Below are 21,648 nucleotides of genomic sequence, written 5' to 3'. Positions count from 1 at the left end.
CTATATGCTGTCTGCAGGAAACACATCTTAGACACAAAGATAAACATAGGTTGAAAGTGAAAGGTTGGGAAAAGATATTTCATGCAAATAACAACCAGAAAAGAGCAGGAGTAGCTATACTAATATCCAACAAATTAGACTTCAAATGTAAAACAGTTAAAAGAGACAAAGAAGGACACTATCTACTAATAAAAGGAACAATTAAACAAGAAGACATAACAATCATAAATATTTATGCACCAAACCGGAATGCCCCTAAATACGTAAGGAATACACTGCAAACACTGAAAAGGGAAATAGACACATATACCATAATAGTTGGAGACTTCAATTCACCACTCTCATCAATGGACAGAACATCTAGACAGAAGATCAATAAAGAAATAGAGAATCTGAATATTACTATAAATGAGCTAGGCTTAACAGACATTTATAGGACATTACATCCCACAACAGCAGGATACACCTTTTTCTCAAGTGCTCATGGATCATTCTCAAAGATAGACCATATGCTGGGTCACAAAGCAAGTCTTAACAAATTTAAAAAGATTGAAATCATACACAGCAATTTCTCGGATCATAAAGGAATAAAGTTGGAAATCAATAATAGGTGGAGTGCCAAAAAATTCACAAATACGTGGAGGCTCAACAACACACTCTTAAACAACGAGTGGATCAAAGAAGAAATTGCAAGAGAAACTAGTAAATACCTCGAGGCGAATGAAAACGAAAACATAACATATCAAAATTTATGGGACGCATCAAAGGCAGTGCTAAGAGGGAAATTTATTGCCCTAAATGCCTATATCAGAAAAGAAGAAAAGGCAAAAATTTAGGAATTAACTGTCCACTTGGAAGACCTGGAGAAAGAACAGCAAACTAACCCCAAAGCAAGCAAAAGGAAAGAAATAACAAAGATTAGAGCAGAAATAAATGAAATTGAAAACATGAAAACAACAGAGAAAATCAATAAGACCAGAAGTTGGTTCTATGAGAAAATCAATAAGATTGATGGGCCCTTAGCAAGATTGACAAAAAGAAGAGAGAGGATGCAAATAAATAAGATCAGAAATGGAAGAGGAGACATAACTACTGACCTCACAGAAATAAAGGAGGTAATAACAGGATACTATGAACAACTTTACGCTAATAAATACAACAATTTAGAGGAAATGGATGGGTTCCTGGAAAGACATGAACAACCAACTTTGACTCAAGAAGACATAGATGATCTCAACAAACCAATCACAAGTAAAGAAATTGAATTAGTCATTCAAAAGCTTCCTAAAAAGAAAAGTCCAGGACCAGACGGCTTCACATGTGAATTCTATCAAACATTCCAGAAAGAATTAGTACCAACTCTCCTCAAACTCTTCAAAATAATCTAAGTGGAGGGAAAACTACCTAATTCATTCTATGAAGCCAATATCACCCTCATACCAAAACCAGGCAAAGATATTACAAAAAAAGAAAACTACAGACCAATCTCTCGAATGAATATAGATGCAAAAATCCTCAATAAAACTCTAGCAAATCATATCCAACAAAACATTAAAAGAATTATACATCATGACCAAGTAGGATTCATTCCAGGTATGCAAGGATGGTTCAACATAAGAAAATCAATTAATGTAATACACCATACCAACAAATCAAAGCAGAAAAATCACATGATCATCTCAATTGATGCAGAGAAGGCATTTGACAAGATTCAACATCCTTTCCTGTTGAAAACACTTCAAAAGATAGGAATACAAGGGAACTTCCTTAAAATGATAGAGGGAATATATGAAAAACCCACAGCTAATATCATCCTTAATGGGGAAAAATTGAAAACTTTCCCCCTAAGATCAGGAACAAGACAAGGATGGCCATTATCACCACTATTATTCAACATCGTGTTGCAGGTTCTAGCCAGAGCAATTAGACAAGAAAAAGAAATACAAGGCATCAAAATTGGAAAGGAAGAAGTAAAACTATCACTGTTTGCAGATGATATGATACTATACGTCAAAAACCCGGAAAAATCCACAACAAAACTACTAGAGCTAATAAATGAGTACAGCAAAGTAGCAGGTTACAAGATCAACATTCAAAAATCTGTAGCATTTCGGGCGGGCCGCGGTGGCTTAGCGGGCAAAGTGCTTGCCTGCCATGCCGGAGGACCTCGGTTCGATTCCCGGCCCCAGCCCATGTAAAAAACAAACAAACAAACAAAATACAATAAAACAAGAAAATGTTTAAAAGATGTTTCCCTTTCTTCCATCCTTCCTTCCTTCTCTCTGTCTTTCCTTCCCTTCCTCCCTCTCTCTAAAAAAAAAAAAAAAAAAAATCTGTAGCATTTCTATACACTAGTAATGAACAAGCTGAGGGGGAAATCAAGAAACGAATCCCGTTTACAATTGCAACTAAAAGAATAAAATACCTAGGAATAAATTTAACTAAAGAGACAAAAAACCTATATAAAAAAACTACAAAAAACTGTTAAAAGAAATCACAGAAGACCTAAATAGATGGAAGGGGATACCATGTTCATGGATTGGAAGACTAAATATAGTTAAGATGTCAATCCTACCTAAATTGATTTACAGATTCAATGCAATACCAATCAAAATCCCAACAACTAACTTTTCAGAAATAGAAAAACCAATAAGCAAATTTATCTGGAAGGGCAGGGTGCCCCGAATTGCTAAAAACATCTTGAGGAAAAAAAACGAAGCTGGAGGTCTCACGCTGCCTGACTTTAAGGCATATTATGAAGCCACAGTGGTCAAAACAGCATGGTTTGGCATAAAGATAGATACATCGACCAATGGAATCGAATAGAGTGCTCAGATATAGACCCTCTCATCTATGGACATTTGATCTTTGATAAGGCAGTCAAGCCAACTCACCTGGGACAGAACAGTCTCTTCAATAAATGGTGCCTAGAGAACTGGATATCCATATGCAAAAGAATGAAAGACGACCCGTATCTCACACCCTATACAAAAGTTAACTCAAAATGGATCAAAGATCTAAACATTAAGTCTAAGACCATAAAACAGTTAGAGGAAAATGTAGGGAGATATCTTATGAAACTTACAATTGGAGGCGGTTTTATGGACCTTAAACCTAAAGCAAGAGCACTGAAGAAGGAAATAAATAAATGGGAGCTCCTCAAAATTAAACACTTTTGTGCATCAAAGCACTTCATCAAGAAAGTAGAAAGACAGCCTACACAATGGGAGACAATATTTGGAAATGACATATCAGATAAAGGTCTAGTATCCAGAATTTATAAAGAGATTGTCCAACTCAACAACAAAAAGACAGCCAACCCAATTACAAAATGGGAAAAAGACTTGAACAGACACCTACCAGAAGAGGAAATACGGATGGCCAAGAGGCACATGAAGAGATGCTCAAGGTCCCTGGCCATTAGAGAAATGCAAATCAAAACCACAATGAGATATCATCTCACACCCACCAGAATGGCCATTATCAACAAAACAGAAAATGACAAGTGCTGGAGAGGATGCGGAGAAAGAGGCACACTTATCCACTGTTGGTGGGAATGTCAAATGGTGCAACCACTGTGGAAGGCAGTTTGGCGGTTCCTCAAAAAGCTGAATATAGAATTGTCATACGACCCAGCAATACCATTGCTAGGCATCTTCTCAAAGGACTTAAGGGCAAAGACACAAATGGACATTTGCACACCAATGTTTATAGCAGCGTTATTTATAATTGCAAAGAGATGGAAACAGCCAAAATGTCCATCAACAGACGAGTGGCTAAACAAACTGTGGTATATACATACGATGGAATATTATGCAGCTTTAAGACAGAACAAACTTATGAAGCATGTAATAACATGGATGGACCTAGAGAACATTAGGCTGAGTGAGTCTAGCCAAAAACTAAGGGACATATACTGTATGGTCCCACTGCTGTGAACCGACATTCGAGAATAAACTTGGAATATGTCATTGGTAACAGAATCCAACAGGAGTTAGAAACAGGGTAAGATAATGGGTAATTGGAGCTGAAGGGATACAGACTGTGCAACAGGACTAGATACAAAAACTCAAAAATGGACAGCACAATAATACCTAATTGTAAAGTAATCATGTTAAAACACTGATGAAGCTGCATCTGAGCTATAGGTTTTTTGGTTTTTTTTTTGGCTGTCTGTCTGTTTGTTTGTCTTTTTTTTCTTTTTCCTTTTCTTTTTTTTTTTACTATTAGTATTTTTATTTTTTTCTCTATATTAACATTCTATATCTTTTTCTGTTGTTTTGCTAGTTCTTTTCCTAAATCAATGCAAATGTACTAAGAAATGATGATCATACATCTATGTGATGATGTTAAGAATTACTGATTGCATATGTAGAATGGAATGATTTCTAAATGTTGTGTTAATTTCTTTTTTTTCTTTAATTAATAAAAAAAAAAAAAGAACCATAAGATAAAGAAGCTCCTTAATTAAGCTAAGGCCATAAACCAAGAATTTGACATCAGTATTAGATTCTAAACAGTCTAAAGTCCTCTAAAACCCTTAAGTATCTCAATATAACTTTATGTAGCCTTTTCTGTTATAAAAGTATTTTCTCACAAATTAGCACACTTCTTTAGATAAGACAAAATACATATTATTTTTGAGTCTCTAAGTCTACCTTTTCAACCAAACTTTCATATTTGTCTTTAAAGTCTTCATTAACATCCAGTGTTAATACAGGTACCTCTTGTAGATAATCAAAGTTGGTTCTGTTTAAAAAGAGAGAGATGAACAAAGCAATAAACAAAAGAGTTAAATTCCTTCATATATCATCATTGGAAAATTGCAATGTTGTCAGTCATTTTATACTCAAGTTATGCTGGAAGCACTTCATCTGGCAGTCCCTTCTTTCTCACGTAGATTCTTTTACATGTAGCTAAAAATCTCAGGAAAAAAAAATATATTAACTAGGCATTGTGGTATGTACTTCTCCTCAAAAACATACCATATGACAACTAAAGGTAATACATGAACCTGGACAGGATCTAACAAGAGAGGAGAGAAAGCTCAAAAGGACATTACTGGGACATATGAAGAAAGCAGAATATAGACTATAAGCTTTATATCAATGTTAAATTTCTTGAACTTGATAAATACTTGATGTGAATATGTAGTGTTTGTTCTAAGGAAACGTATATGGCAATAGTAAGAGTTAAAGGTGCATGATGTACAAACCCACACTCCAGTGTTCAGAAATGGACTTGTAAGTAGACAGACAGATGAACTGATAGTTAGAATGATATGAAAATGTGGCAAAATGTTAAAGATGATGGACCTGGTTATCTGGAGGTACAGGAGTATGTTGGGAGTTCTCTGTATGGGATTTGTACTATTTTTGTAACCATCCTGTAACTCTGAATGTATTTCAAAATAAAAAGTTTAAAATTCAACACAAGACATATATATATATAACCCAAAATGTAGGAATTTTTTAATTTTGAAGGTGAGAAAACTTTAAGGCTTAGAGAGGTCACTCTGAGGCTCAGAGGTTGTAATAAATGAGACCAGATATGAACCAAGACTGATTAATGATCAAGTCCATGCTCTTAACTGTTATATACTTCCCAAGTCTCATTATAAGAAACAAATTTGAAATATATTATCTTAAAACTCCCTGAAAGTATGTAAATAATGTATACAGAAATATTTCCTAATTTATCACCTAAAGTAAAATTCTGTATAGACTGAAAATATAACTGAGAATACTAATTATAAAAATGTAAGTAATCAGAATCTCACTGCAGTCAAAAGAATCTAAATACACTCCTAATTCTGGGAGATTCTACAATGCCAATAAATAAAATAGATGAAAATGAAATTTTTTACATGGTGCAATTCACATCTCCTAAATATTAAATTAAAATCAATAAAGGGGTTAAAAATGAAATGTAAAAAAGAATAAGTCTTACTTCAATGTTCTATGCAGGAGCCAGCTTTCGTGCTTATAGTGAAGCTTCTCTAAATATTCAAGAGGAATGCCTTGTTCTTCATTTCTTCCTCGTAAGTATATTCTATTCAAGCATTTCTAAAAGTAAAGCAAAAAGAAAGGTGCAAAAAAGAGAGAACAATTATTCTTGTCTGCTGCCATTAAAATTAAAATTGTCTTTCCCAGTGTTCCCTTAAGTTATGCTAGCCAAAATCTATTTTCCTTCTAGAAAGTCCAAATAGTATATTTTCCCCTTCTTGTACTTAACAGCCACTTAATGACTCTAAATTAAGCAGTACTTAAAAAAAAGTCAAAAACAAAATCTATAAATTTTTGGCATCCACTTATGAAATATATTACCTACTATAAATTTGATAAAAAGGAAAAAAATTCATTAAACATTTATTTAAAATTTTTAAGATAGCTAAAATGTATGCCAATCTATCATTCTAACCCTACTCTGAGGTTAACTAAACTTGATTATAAACCATCTATGTTCAAATAATGTAAAACCACTAAGGGCAGTGGCTCTTAATCTGATGAAAATTCTAGACCATCACAACAAAATAGAACTTTCTGCAATGATGAAAATATCCTATATCTACACTATCTGAGAAGATTAAGTTCATGTGTCAACTTGGCTAGATTTGGTCAAGCAAACACTGGCCTAATTGTTACTGTGAGGGTATTTTGTAGACCTAAATCATTAGTCAGTTGAATGTTATTGATGGCTTATTTTATCTATAATCGACAAAGGAGACTGCCTTCAGTGATGAAAGAAGTTTCATCCAATCAGTTGAAGGCTTGAAAGGGAGAACTAATTTCAGCAGCTAAAAACAAGAATTTCTATCTCTTTTTCAGCCAACCAGCTTCTTCTGAGGAATCCATCAAAAACCTTCATAGGAGTTTCCAACTAGGGAGTTGCACCACAGAATTCATGTTTACCATCCCCACAGTTGCATAAGACAATTCCTAAATTAAATCCCTTAATATTTACATACATACATACATACATATATACAGGATACCTCGTTTTATTGTGCTTCCCAGATGTTATATTCTTTTATAAATTGAAGATTTTTACCAATTCTGCATCAAGCAAATATATCAGCACCATTTTTCCTACAGCATGTGTGCACTTCATCTCTCTGTGTCGCATTTTAGTAATTCTCTCAATATTTCAAAACTTTTATTATATTTGTTATGGTGATCTATGATCAGTTGATCTTTGATATTACTAATGTAATTGTTTGGGGGCATCAAGAACTACACCTGTACAAGATGAATTTAACTGATAAATGTTGCGTGTTCTAACTGCTCCACTGATCAGTCATTACCCTACTTTTCCTCTCCTGAGGCCTACCTATTACCTGAGACACAACAATATTAAAATCAGGCCATTTGATAACCCTACAATGGCTTCTAAGTGCTCAGATGAAAGAAAGAGTCGCACATCTCTCACTTTAAATCAAAAGCTAGAAGTGATTAAGCTTGGTGAGGAAGGCATGTCAAAAGCCAAGAGAGGCCAAAAGCTAGGCCTCCTGCACCAAACAGTTAAGTAGCACATGCAAAGGAAAAGTTCTTAATGGAAATGAAAAGCGCTAAACCAATGAACACACAAAATAATTAAAAAGTGAAAGTCTTATTGCTGATATGGAAAAAGTTTCAGTGCTCTGTATAGAGGATCAAACCAACAATATTCACTTAAACCAAAGCCTAATCCAGAGCAAGGGCCTAACTCTCTTCAATTCTAGGAAAGGCTGAGGGAGGTGAGGAAGCTGCAGAAGAAAAGCTGGAAGTTAGCAGGGGTTAAGGAAAGAGGCTGTCACCATAAGATAAAAGTGCAAGATGAAGTAGCAAGTGCAAATGTAGAAGCTGCAAGTTATCCAGAAGCTGTACACAAAACAGCCTTATATTGGAAGAAAAGGCCCTCTAGGACTTTCTTAGCGAAAGAGGAAAAGTCAGGCTTTCAAAGCTTTCAAAGCTTCAAAGGACAGGCTGACTTTCTTGTTCAGAGCTAATGCAGCTGGTGACTTTAAGTTGAAACCAATGCTCATTTACCAATTTAAAAATCCTACAGCCCTTAAGAATGATGCTAAATCCCAACAATGTAAGTACACTGAATGAAGCTGAATATGACAATGATAGAGGGAGGAGGGCTAGGGGCTCATATGAAACCAGAGTGAAAGATAGACAATAAAGACTGAGATGGTATAATCTAGGAATGCCTAGAGTGTACAATGAGAGTGACTAAATTTACAAATTAAAAAATGTTTTTGCATGAGGAAGAACAAAGGAATGTCAATATTGCAGGGTGCTGAAAACAGATGGTCATTCATATTGTAAAACTTCAACTTCCTTGTGCAACTAAAGCGAGAAATGCTTATTTCGTACAAAATTTATATTTTGACTACTGCATTTTCTAATTTAACTTATATGGACAGTTTAATTGAACACCCTATATACCCGGAACCTTGAATAGGACATGAGATTTTGTACGTTTGTCCAGGTTAGTGTGACGCCCCAATAAATCCCAGAATGATCTGAACAGTGAATAAAGAAGTATCTGCAAAGTCCCCTTGGGGGAATGGGAGAAAGGGGGGAAAATTCAACTTTCCCTTGTGGAGAATTCCTGATATTCTTGCAAGCAGTGGGGACAACCTAATCAATAGGCCAAGCCCTCAATCTTGGGGTTTGTTCCAATGAAACTTTTTCCCCTACAAAGGCTAAGCCTACTTAAAATTAGGCCTAAGAGTCACCCCCAGAGAACCTCTTTTGTTGCTCAGATGTGGCCTCTCTCTCTCTCTCTCTCTCTCTCTCTCTCTCTCTCTCTCTCTCAGCCAACTGTTCTCTCAGGCAAGTGAACTCATGGTCCTCCCCCTCTACGTGGGACATGACTCCCAGGAGTGTAAATCTCCCTGGGAACGTGGGACAGAAATCCTAGAGTGAGCTGGGACTCAGCATCAAGGGACTGAGAAAACCTTCTCAACCAAAAGAGGAAGAGAGAAACGAGACAAAATAAAGTGTCAGTGGCTGAGAGATTTCAGAGCTGAGAGGTTATCCTGGAGGTTATTCTTACATATTATATAGATATCCCTTTTCAGTTTATGGTGTATTTGAGTGCTAAAGGGAAGTACCTGAAACTGCAGAGCTGTTCTCCAGTAGCTTTGTTTCTTGAAGATGATTGTATAAAGATAGAGTGTTTACAATGTGACTGTGTGATTGTGAAAACCTGGTATCTGATGTTCCCTTTATCTAGGGTATGGATAGATGAGTAAGAAATATGAATAAAAAAAACCAAATAATAGGGGGAACAAAGGTTCAAATACATTGACTAGATGGAAATACTAGTGGTCAATGAGAGGGAGGTTGAGGAGTATGGTGTGTATGAGGTTTTTCTTTTTTCTTTTTACTTCTTTTTCTGAGTGATGCAAATATTCTAAAAAATGATCATGGTGATTAACATACAACTATGTGATGACATTGTGAGCCACTGATTGTACACCATGTATGGAATGTTTGTTTGTTAAGAATGTTTTGTGTTTGTGTGTTGTTTTGTTAATAAAATACATATTTTAAAAAAAAAGAATGATGCTAAATCCACTCTGCCTGTGCTCTATAAAAGGAACAACAAAGCATGGATGTTTACAGCACATCTGTTTACAACACAATTTACTGAATATTTTAAGATCACTGCTGAGACCCACTACTCAGAAAGATTCCTTTTAAAATATTACTGCTCACTAGCAGTGCACTAGCAGTGCACCTAGTCCCTCAAGAGCTCTGATAGAGAGGTACAATGAGATTAATATTGCTTTCATGCCTGCAAACACAACATCCATTCTGCAGCCCGTGGATAAAGGAGTCACTTCGACATAAATGAAAAACCCAAAATAGCCCATACCACTTATCCACCCCTATTATTTTTGGGGGGTGCCTGGTTCAGGAATCAAACTCAGGTTTCCTGCATGGCAGGTGAGCATTCTACCACTGAATCACCTGTGCCCCCTTATCCCCTGCTGTTGACCCCTAGTATTGGCACAATATACTTATAATTGCTAATGGAAGAATAACTCAGATATTACTGTTAACAATAGTCTGTAGTTTGTAATTGGTACATTTTTTCCCATATACCACTCTATTATTAACTCTTTGTGAAACTGTCATACATTTTTTCTGGTTCATGAAAGAACTATTTATATTTGTAGTGTTAATCAAAGACATCATCCATCACAAAGTTCGCTGTGTTATACATTTCTAGGTTTTAACCTCCAATTTTCCTTCTGGTGACAAAAATGACTCTAAGCAACCCCTTTCAACCACTTTTACAGACAATTCAGCACCATTACTAATATTCCCAATAACATGCTATTGTCACTTCTATCCATTTCCAAATGTTTAATTTCAACCTAATTAAAATTCAGTACATACTAAGCCACCACTCCCCATTTTTTAGTCTCATTCTATCTCTTGGTAAGCTTTGTTCTAGATTGTATGACTGCGAGTTTACATATTAGAATAAGTTCATATCAGTGAGATCAAACAATATTTGTCTTTTTGTACATTTCACTCAGCACAATGTCCTCAGGTTCAATCATGTTGTGGGCTTCAGGATTTCATTCCTACTTACTGCTGAATATTATTCCATCATATGTATATACCACATTTTGTTTATCCATGCATCGGTTGAGGAACACTTAGGTTGTCTCCATCTTTTGGCAATTGTATATTGCTATTTTAGACATAATATTACTGCATATTTAATAGCCTACAGTGCAGTGTAAACATAACTTTTATATGCATTAGGAAATAAAGAAATTCATGTGGCTCACTTTATTACAATACCCACTTTATCGCAGTGGTCTGGAACTGAACAATAACACATACAAAAAAGCTATAAATTTCAAAGAACAGCACCACAATTAGTTATAGAACATATTTCATAGTTTGACATGGGTTACAATTTCACAACTTTAGGTTTTTACTTCTAGCTGCTCTAAAATACTAGACTAAAAGAGATCAATTTAATGATTCATCATTCATACATATTTGTTAAGTTCTATCTTCTATATATAATTCCACCATCACCTTTGCTCTTTCCATACTTCTCTTTGGGGTTGTTTGGATTATGGCAATTCTAAATTTTTGATATTGGAAAGGTCTGTCACTAATATGGGGTAGGGAGATGGAACTATCTGATGTTCTGGAGAGGCTAGGCTAGATTTCGGACTTATCTAGACCAGGGACCTATTTGGAGGCTGTAGGTTTTAGGAAAGTTACTCCAGTGCCTAGAACCCTTGTGGAATCTTGTAATTGCCCTAGGTGTTCTTTAGGATTGGCTGGAATGGTCCTGTCGGGGTTGGCAGGTTATCATAGGTAGCAAGGTCTACCTGAAGCTTGTGTAAGAGCAACCTCCAGAGTAGCCTCTAGACTCTATTTGAACTCTCTTTGCCACTGATACTTTATTAATTACCCTTCTTTTCCCCCTTTTGGTTTGGATGTAATTGTTAATCCCATGGCGGCAGGTTTGGATTCATCCCTGAGTCCTCTCCCAAATTGCCAGGGACTCTTTCACCCCTGGATGTCATTCCCAATGACTTCACTTGCAGAGTTGAGCGTAGAGAGACTAAGCCAAATCTGAGAAACAACAGAGGTTGTCCAGAAGTAACTCTTAGGCATTCCTATAGGAAGTCTAAGTGTCTCTGCTTACCTACATAAGCTTTACAAGAGTAAAGCCTCATGATTGAGGGCATGATCTACTGGTTTGAGTATCCCTAAAGTTTGACACAATATCAGGGGATTCCCTGATGGTAAGGTTTAATAGTTCCACAGTCTTTCTCCCTCCATCAGAGTACTTTACCAATATTTTTTGATTATCTGCTTAATATACTCAAGGATGTTTCCAAGCATTACAATAATCTATATAGTATTAAAGGACCTCTTTCTTATTCTGTGCTTCCTGTGTTTCAGTGTTCAAGTGAGCTATACAGATAGGTTGAATTACATTATGTACTACAGAAAATTTCAGTTCCAGATCAAATAAACTTTTCTCCCATTGGTCTCAAAGAGTATGTGTGGTTCTAAAATACAGACACTGTCTTCCTTACCCCTACGTTCTGAATTACTTTAACACCAACCTATTCGACTTAGTTATAATTTATCTCTAAATATCAGGTTATATATATAAAACAGCCTCTCAGAATCCAGAAATAATAATCACCACTCTGGACTTATTGTGTCTGGTCAAAAAGCTTACAATCTAGGCCCCTATCTATTATAAGCATTTTCTAAAGGTGACCATACCATTGCTGCTTTTTTGTTTGTTTGTTTCTGGCTTATTTTGTCTCACCAAATGTCCCACATGTTCATTCACATCATTGCATGCCTCACGACATTGTTCCTTTTCGTAGCAGAACAACCTTAGTTCATAAGTATACACCATTGTTCGCCAAACCAATTCTCTGTCACTGCATCCTTCAGCCACCTACATTCATTGGGCATCATGTAGGGGGCCCAAAGTCCACAGTCCATCAACATTCTCAATTTTAGATAATTTCATTGTTCCCAAGAGACAGAACACCAATAAAAACACCCTCACGAAACAGGAAATCTAAACCTCCTAGTAACTCTTGTCTGTCACCCCATTGTTTACCTCTGCCGTTGTTGTGGTAGTGCTGATGGTTTCCTTTTGAACATAGCTCACAGCATGCAATAGCAGTTTCCCCCCTGTTCCTGGACTTAAACACTCTTTATACGAGAATAATATCTTTGAAGTAATTCTTACAAGAAATCATTCATATTTCTAGTATGTCAGCGGCACACATAGGTTTATATAACCCTTTCAATCTTATTCATCTTCAATATGGTCATATTACTTCTAGACCCACTAGAGAATCACCTTTGCTCCTAGCTATTCCCTTGCATTGGAGTTCAACATCATTACTTAATGGTTCACCAATCTCTAGCTTCTGTGTATCTCTAAGTCCCTGGTATTCTGTATTATAAATGTGTGATTATACCTTTATGCTGGTCATAAAAGTGGAATCACGGTATTTGTACTTTAGTGTCTGGCTAATTTTGTTCAGCATTATGTCCTCAAGGCTCATCCATCTTGTTACGTGTTTCAGGACGTCATTTTGTCTTCCTGCTGCATAATATTCCATCGTATGTATATACCACATTTTGTTCATCCACTCGTCTGTTCATGGGCATCTGGTTTGTTTCCATCTTTTGGCAATTGTGAATATGTTGCTATGAACATCAGTGGGCAAATGTCTGTTTCTGAAATAGCTTTCAGCTCTTCTGGGACCCAGCAAGTAGTGCTATTGCTGGGTCATAGGGCAACTCGATATTTAGTATCTTAAGGAACTGCCAAACATTCTTCCATAGTGGCTGCACCATTATACATTCCCACCAGCAGTGCCTAAGTGTCCCAGTTTCTAGACATTCTCTCCAATATTTATAGTTTCCTGTTTGCTTGACAGGAGCCATTCTTATAGGCGTGAGGTGGTATCTCATTGCAGTCTTGATCTGCATCTCCCTTGTAGCCAGTGAAAATGAGCATCTCTTGACATCCTTTTGAGCCATCTGTATTTGCTCTTCAGAAAAATGCCCTTTGATATCTTTAGTTCATTTTATAATTGGATTGTTTGTTCTTTTGCTGTTGAGTTGTATGATTTCTTTGTATATACATGAAATCAAACCTTTGTCTGATGTGTGATTTACAAATATTTTCTCCCATTGAGTTGGTTGCCTCTTCACCTTTTTGACAAAGTCTTTTGAGGTTCAGAACCATTTGATTTTGAGGAGTTCCCATTTATATGTTTTTTTCTTTTGTTGCTTGTGCTTTGGGTGTAAAGTTTAGGAATTTACCTCCTATTACTAGGTCTTGAAGATGTTTCCCTACATTTTCTTCTAGAAGCTTTATGGTGCTACTTCTTAAATTTAGGTGAGTTAATTTTTGTGTAGGGTATAAGATAGGGTCCTCTTTACTTGTGACTGGGGGGCAAGGTTAGCCTAGGTACTAGGCTACTAGTTGGAGGTTACTGCCTGCAGTCTTTATGTGCTGACAACAGCCTGCAGGGAACAGGGAGGGGGAGGTAGTGCTGGGGGCTGGTGGGGCAGCGCCTGGAGTGTGGGGAATGGGAGCAGGTGACGAGGTTTGGGTGCGTGGGGTGTGGGGTGAGTTGCTGGTCACGGGACTGTGCTGGTGACGGTAGCATGCCCAAGGAGTGCAGCCTGGCTTACTTTTTCTAGTCCCGTGTTACCGTCCGTGAACTCCCGTGGGCTCTGCACCTCTGCTCCAGGCTCCAACTTTCCGCCTCTCTGTTTCTCGGCTTCTGCTACAGGCTTCCATATGTGGTTCAGAAGGCTCTCCCAGGTCAGCCACACTCCCAAACTGTCTTCTCAGTCACCCTCCTGTCCCTTCTCTCCTGTCCCTTCTCCATGGAGCAGGGCTAATCTCAAGCTACTCTAGTCGGCCATCTTCCCAGAAGTTGGAAGTTATATTTTTCACTTACAGATTACTCCTTTACTTTCCAGCAGAATAAATAATTTACCACCTGTAGCTCCTGGGGAGTGCCAGGCAGCTCTCCAGGACGAACAGTGCTGATTGGGCAGGATGGCCCATCCACAGCAGTGGCCATATTCATAGCTGCATCACCACCCAGAGCCACATCTGCACCTGATGTTTTTCTTCCTGTTGAGAGCTCATCCTCTTTGGTCTTTGGTAGTTGGTTCTGCTGGAGGCTGCAGACTTCCTGGGAAAACTGTTTCTCCTCTGGCCTCTTGTTGACACTATGTTGACCCCAAACTTGAAGGATTCTGACTCCCCTGGAGGGCACCCTGAAGCTTGGGTGCCAAAACAATAGAGCTTCCAGAATTCAGTGAGTTTAGTAGCAGGAGCCTCTCCAGGACCTCAGACATGGGCTCCTTGGAGGGTGGCACCAAGGCCTCCATGTTAAAGGACCCTGGGGGCATGGAGTAATTAGCAGGTAAGGGCAACTGGCCTCTAAAAGTTCCTACTTACAAATGGGTCCACAATCAGAGGAAAGGATTAGCTTTCATTAACATGATTTTCAATACAACCCTTTAGGCTGTCTTTATGAAGTGTTGCTCTTAGAATGTTCTTTTGGCTTAAAATAGAAGAAATATGGCAGTTTGTTAGTCATTTTTCTCATTATGATGATGAGTTTTGGGAGATGGGTTTCTGCAGCTGAATAAGCTCCTTCAGCCCAGTAAAGGTCCTGTGGTTCTTCTCCGTAACTTACTCTAGAAATCTATTTTTGTTTAAAATTTAGCTTTTACGGCAGCATAGTATTCTAACTAATTTCAGGTTACAAACCAAGACATAGTCATTCATCAGAACCTATTTAGTGACTTAAAGAAGAAATAGTAATAAAAGAAAGAAAAACAATGGGAATACAGAAACTCAAATCTTATTAAATATAAGCTCTTATTTAGATTAGTTTTGAAAAGCCTCTACTTATCTTCCTGTATTCATTATATAATTTCATATGTAAACAAGAATGGCTATGTTACAACTCATTACAAAAGGCTCATTTTGGAAGGGGTGGAGGGTGAGGGGAGGTACCTGGCCCGGGAAATGAATCTGGGTCTCCTGCATGTAACGCAAGCATTCTACTACTGAACCACGCATACAACCAAAAGGCACATTTTAAAGTGAGCTCCTCTAATTAAAAATGGCTAAAGTATCACCTAAACTACTGTTGCTACTACTCACTCATTCCAAGCTACAAACAACTATGAAAATATTTCTTGAAATGGACCTCTATCAACTTCATTCAGCAAATATTTTCTGCGCTTTATGTGCCCAGGCCCTGTTCCAGTCATTGGAAATTAAATAATAATTGGAAATTAAACAATAATTAAAATACCCAAAGCTCCATCTCATGAAGCCTATATTCTATGACAGACTTGAACAACTTCCCTACTCTAGCTGTCATAAGTGAGAGAGCCAATAAAAGTTAAGAAGAAATAATGAAGAAAAATAACAGTGAACAAAGAAAGAGCAGAGAAGGGACTAAAAGAATAACCTGCCAAATCTGGGTAGTAGGATCTGTCTATATACAAAGTAGAATGCTTTCTATCTACAAAGTTAGGAGTTACTAACCTGGAGGTAAGGAGCTAGGGTGTATGTAGTAGTGGAGTTAAACCAAATTACTTTCACTGTATATCACTGAAAAGTTCCCGAAATCTTATTTTAAAGATTCAATAAAACAGACAAATGTATATTGGATCTCACCTCTGGACTGGCTCGAAGATAAATGATTCCATTCAGTTCAAGGCTTTGGCCAAACTGGCTATTCATCCAGTCATGCCAGTCTTGATAAATTGTCCACTCTGTTTCATTCATGCAGTCAGATTCATACAAATTAGATGCAAAAATATACCTAAAAGAAAGTCCACAATAACACATAAATCCATTGCAAGAATACACACACAAAAAGAAACTGGATCTATTATATGGACATGAAACATTCTCCTAAACTCTGGACATTGTCCCTCAGCACAAAACAACAAGAGTCTCTTCAACTATAAGAAATGTGTTCTTGGCCAGCAGTTACCAAAATATTGTTCAAGTACCCCTGGAAGTCCTTCTTTTAAAGGGTCTGCAAGAAGCTATTATTTTCTTCACATACTATATATCAACCAAAATAACACATCATAACAGATTGACTACAGAAACATATAGGAGAATTCAGCTGTCTTTTAAGTCAGTCAGTAAGAAGAGTTGTAAAAATATAAAACAATGCCATTCTTCTCACAGATTTTTGTTTTGTTTTGTAAAATACAGTTGCTTTCCATCACAAGTATATTATTTTTGTGAATGTTATGGGCTTATTACTGCTAATTTTAAATAAATTAATAAATACCGCTAAATTTCTCAATCATAATTTCTAGAAATATAAATATCCATAAGTCCCAAAGCTCTTTGGGCTTCTCAATGATAATTAAAAGTTTAAAGGCATCCTAAGACCAAATGTTTGAGAACTGCTATTTTGAGCTAACTTTGGAGGCCAAAAGAATCTCTGCATAAGCATGGCAATTCTAAGGCCCTGTAGATTTTTGATCTTCTTGCTCCTGGTGAGAATCTAGGTTATAGATATAGATCTACCCGGAGCAGATGAGAACTTCTGAAGGATTAGAGGTGGAAAAAAATGCTTTGCAAATCTGAATGAGATGGCTCCCATATTCCCTATAGTTCACATGGAAGCTAGGTATTATAAAGGTTAGGTATTATAAATGATTTCCCTAACTGTATTAGTACCAGACTGCTGACGATTTTGAATGTCATCTTTCATATCAAATACCCAATTTAGCCTCTCATATTACTTTGATTCCAAGACAGAAAAAAAGGTCCTAGTTCTAGGTCAAAAGATTCCAAACAGACAAATAAAAGCCATTTATAAATACCTGTCACTATACACAGATCGTTCAAAAAATAATACTGGTTTTTCTGCATCTTTGATCTTGCCATTGAGAGAGGCAAGCTGAGCCCTTATTCGACTGAGGCATGCATATGACTGGAAAGTAAAAGACCATCGCTCAGGTTTCTCATACATCATCTGAAGAACATTCCCACCACTTTTCTGAGACGTTGTCAACTCCTATTTTGAATTTGAAAAAAGAAACAAAAAGGAAAGTTAATGGTCATTAAAGCTATTTTGTTTTTTTATAAAGGCTCAAAAAGAGAAGTTAAGAGTATAAGTACATAATGACTAGTGAAATTAGAATGATTAATTCCCCTTCATAGTACTCTATCTTTCAGGTTGCCTGAGGTCTGGAAAAATCAGAAAAGCAAGGTCAAACCACTAATTCTTAGCTTTTTTTCACAGAAGAGGTTTTGATCTGATAGCCTATGAAAGAAATTATTTGTTTGGTCCAAGCAAGAGTCTTTAAACATCTGAATTAGTTGTCAATATTTAAAAACTAAATAACTTTACATAAAATATCTGGATTTATATGCTTTTTTAAAAAAAAAAAGCACTACTGTGCCTGCATTTTCTCCTGCCAAAAATCAGCTAGAGCCAAGTTACACATGCTCCCATTAGGTGGGACCACCACCATTCCTTGTAGACTCTCACAACACACCTGATTCATTCGTGTTAGCTGTCTAACCCCTTTAGATATTTGAACTGTGGCTGCACTTCTAACAAAACATAACAGAACAAATTTTGCAATTCAGTAATCATATTGTTAAAACCAATTTTTCAGTGTTAAGAGAAGAAATACAAATAAAATTTTTTAAAAATCAAGTAAAAGTTCTACAATCTTACATCTGAATTGGAAATAGCACCAAGAACTCAGGAATTATTTTTCTTTCTATAAAATACAGTTTTCTTAGCTCTGTCCACCATAAAGGTCTATACACAATGACAACCCAGTAGCAATGAACATACCTACTACCCAGATTAAGATCTCTAAATACCACCTTCCAGTTTCACAGCTGGTTCCAGGTCTGAGGAAGGAGATATATAAGATGAGCTCCACACATTTTGTCCCAGAAGAAAAGACACCTAACAGAGACTACTGGAATATCAAGGGGGAAGGAGTCAATATGAAGGAACTCAACTGGTCAAAATGGGACAATTTGAATATCAAAAACAATAACTGCAATGCAAAAATCCATGAATTTCTACAACTAATTGTTGTGATGTGCTTCGAAATTTATTGTTTTTTTGTATATATGTTATTTTTCACAAAAAAGAAAAAAAATTATATTCTTAGGTTTAGCTACAGCAATTTTTTGTCTTTAAATGCCTTTTTTAATTTTTTAATTTAATTTTTTCAAAAAATATAGCAACAAACACAAACATCTTAACTTATGATCATTCCGTTCGACATATATAATCTATAATCCACAATATCATCATAGTTGCATATTCACCATCATGATCATTTCTTAGAACATTTGCATCAATTCAGAAAAAGAAATAAAAAGACAACAGAAAAAAACTCATATATACCATATCCCTTACCCCTCTCTTTCATTGATCACTAGCATTTCAATCTAAATTTATTTTAACATTTGTTCCCCCTATTACTTACTTTTATTCCATATGTTTTTTTTTCTTTTTTTTTTTTTTTTACATGGGCAGGCACCGGGAATCAAACCCAGGTCCTCTGGCATGGCAGGCAAGCATTCTTGCCTGCTGAGCCACTGTGGCCCTATTCCATGTTTTACTGGTTTGTTGATAAGGTAGATAAAAGGAACATCAGACACAAGATTTTCACAATCATACATCACGTTGTGAAAGCTATATCATTATACAATCATCTTCAAGAAACATGGCTACTGGAACACAGCTCTACATTTTCAGGCAGTTCCTTCCAGCCTCTCCATTACATCTTGACTAACAAGGTGATATTTGTTTAGTGCGTAAGAATAACCTCCAGGATAACCTCTTGACTCTGTTTGCAATCTCTCAGTCACTGACACTTTTTATTTTGTCTCATTTCACTCTTCCCCTTTTTGGTCAAGAAGGTTTTCTCAATCCCTTGTAGTGCATAAGAATAACCTCTAGGATAACCTCTCGACTGTTTGAAATCTCTCAGCCATTGACACTTTATTTTGTCTCTTTTCACTCTTCCCCTTTTTGTTTGAGAAGGTTTTCTTGATCCCTTGATGTTGAGTCTTACCTCATTCTAGAAATTCTGTCCCAAGTTGCCAGGAAGGTCCACACCCTGGGAGTCAAGTCCCATGTAGACAGGGGGACAGCAGTGAGTTTACTTATTGTGTTGGCTGGAGAGAAAGGCCACATCTGAGCCACAAAAGAGGTTCTGTTGGGGGTGACTCTTAGGCCTAATTTTTAATAGGCTTGATCTATCCTTTGTGGGGTTGTTTCATATGAACACATCCTAAGACTGGGGGCTCTAGCTATAGCATTTTAATTAGGTATCAGTTTAGGGATGGTCAACTGGTAGTCTAACAGGAAGTCCACATTCCAGAGGAGACAACTAGAGTTTATTCTGTTTTCTGTACATAAAGATCATAATCTACTCCCTGCTAATGTTGGAATGTTAAACAAATCTCTGGTATTTATTAGTATTGGTTGGCATAATGTTATATATTGGAAATTAAAACTGGTGAAATTAAAAGTAAAAATAATAATAAAAAAGAGTGCCTATAATAACAAACAGTGAATCATTTTTCTATGACAGGATTATACTAAAAGTTTCATGATGTTCTGTAATACAATGATATATTTAAAAAAAACATATAGCCCTAGATATGCTCACTGCCACTCGAGGAATTACTTGTGCCATGACTGGCACTGCTGGCTGCTCATATATCCTGATAAACTTACAAATGTCACCAATGCCTTAGCACACTTAAATAGTTCTATAAACCATATTCAAAAATTAGAGGTTCCAGCCTCTTTCCTCTTGGCTCACTCACCTACATTTGAACTGAAGTTATACTCTACTTACTGGCACACTGACAGTACTGAATATTTGTCTACCTCATTTCTGTTTGTATTGTAGCTGTGGCCTCATTTTTCAATATCATGAACAGTAAACCTGTAATCTCCATTTTCACACTCAGGGACTTATGCAGAAGAGGTGACAGAGAGATTGTAAGGGTTGTGGGATGGGACGGATTATAACATAATAATGTTTTGCATTTTTCAATATCCCCTAACCTCCATCTGTCAGAAATTATGTACATTCTTGCACATACTCTCTTCTCTGCCTTCATCATCTTTACCCAGATTAACTCTAGTGAGAAAGTTGTGTCCAAAGAGATAAGCATTAAGAAACAGTTAACTTTGCTGGCAACATGTGCATGCCCTTTCTTAACTCTGTGTCTGCTTTGTCTATGCCCACTATAAAACCCTGCCTTCCCCTATGATCAATGCAGACTGTTTTCACATGGAGCTCTGAATAGACTGCCTTCAGAGCAACTGGATTAGTCTCCTGTATGTTAGCCCCCTAATAAAATTCATGTTTCAATAAAAAAAAAAAATTCATAATACTTTCAACAAAATCACTTTAAGTCATCTTTGGAGATTGCTAGAGCAACAAGTAATTGCTCTTAAAATATATAGATTAAAAAAAAGTAAAGTATTTTATACTAGTCCTTTCAGGGTAATGAAGTAGTTAATGATGTCTTTTTTTTACAGAAGAATTACAGGTAATAAATTCAGAAAGTTTGAAAACTAGAGCCCTTTCCAATCCCTAATGAAATACTGGATAAAAGCAAAATTTAGCAAAAGCTTCAGAGTGTTCATTAATAGTGTGCAAAAATACAGTATATTGTTTCTGTGAGAATTTGTTCTTTGCTTTTAGTAAAATGTTTTATAGTTTCGTTTAGCGTTTCTAAATAAAAGATCTTTTCATCTGAAAAAAAATTAGCAAAAGCTTTAAAAATCATTAGAGAAATATTATAATGGATAGATTAGTCAGACAATGCCTGAACTGACTGATAAATTTTAGATCACTAACGGAGAAATAAGATATCATATTCTACTTGATGTAATGGAAAAGGAAATATGTAATAACACCTAGGAAGTGCTGCCTATAAAGAACAGTAACTAAAGCTAATCAAGCCTCTAGAGAACCCACTAAAATTTACAGGAAAAGTATAAGACAATGCTGTTTTTCTCATTAATTTTTTTTGGGGGGAAATAAAAATATTTATGTTAATAAAACAGGTTAA

At 36.3% G+C, this 21,648-nt stretch overlaps 1 protein-coding gene across 1 annotated transcript in view; it reads right to left on the bottom strand.

Annotated features, from left to right (window-relative positions):
• DCK (deoxycytidine kinase) overlaps positions 1–21,648 on the bottom strand; it is a 55,327-nt gene that overhangs the window by 6,240 nt on the left and 27,439 nt on the right. Inside the window, exons 3-6 of the mRNA XM_077137165.1 lie at positions 17,403–17,596; positions 16,231–16,378; positions 5,950–6,065; positions 4,659–4,749 (exon numbers count right to left, since the gene is read on the bottom strand). Of these exons, the coding sequence (XP_076993280.1) occupies positions 4,659–4,749; positions 5,950–6,065; positions 16,231–16,378; positions 17,403–17,596 (549 nt within the window). The remainder of the gene's footprint in view (positions 1–4,658; positions 4,750–5,949; positions 6,066–16,230; positions 16,379–17,402; positions 17,597–21,648) is intronic.

This window comes from Tamandua tetradactyla, chromosome 19 (assembly GCF_023851605.1).
Source record: "Tamandua tetradactyla isolate mTamTet1 chromosome 19, mTamTet1.pri, whole genome shotgun sequence".
NCBI lineage: Eukaryota > Metazoa > Chordata > Mammalia > Pilosa > Myrmecophagidae > Tamandua > Tamandua tetradactyla.
This window is presented reverse-complemented; position numbering and strand designations above follow the sequence as displayed.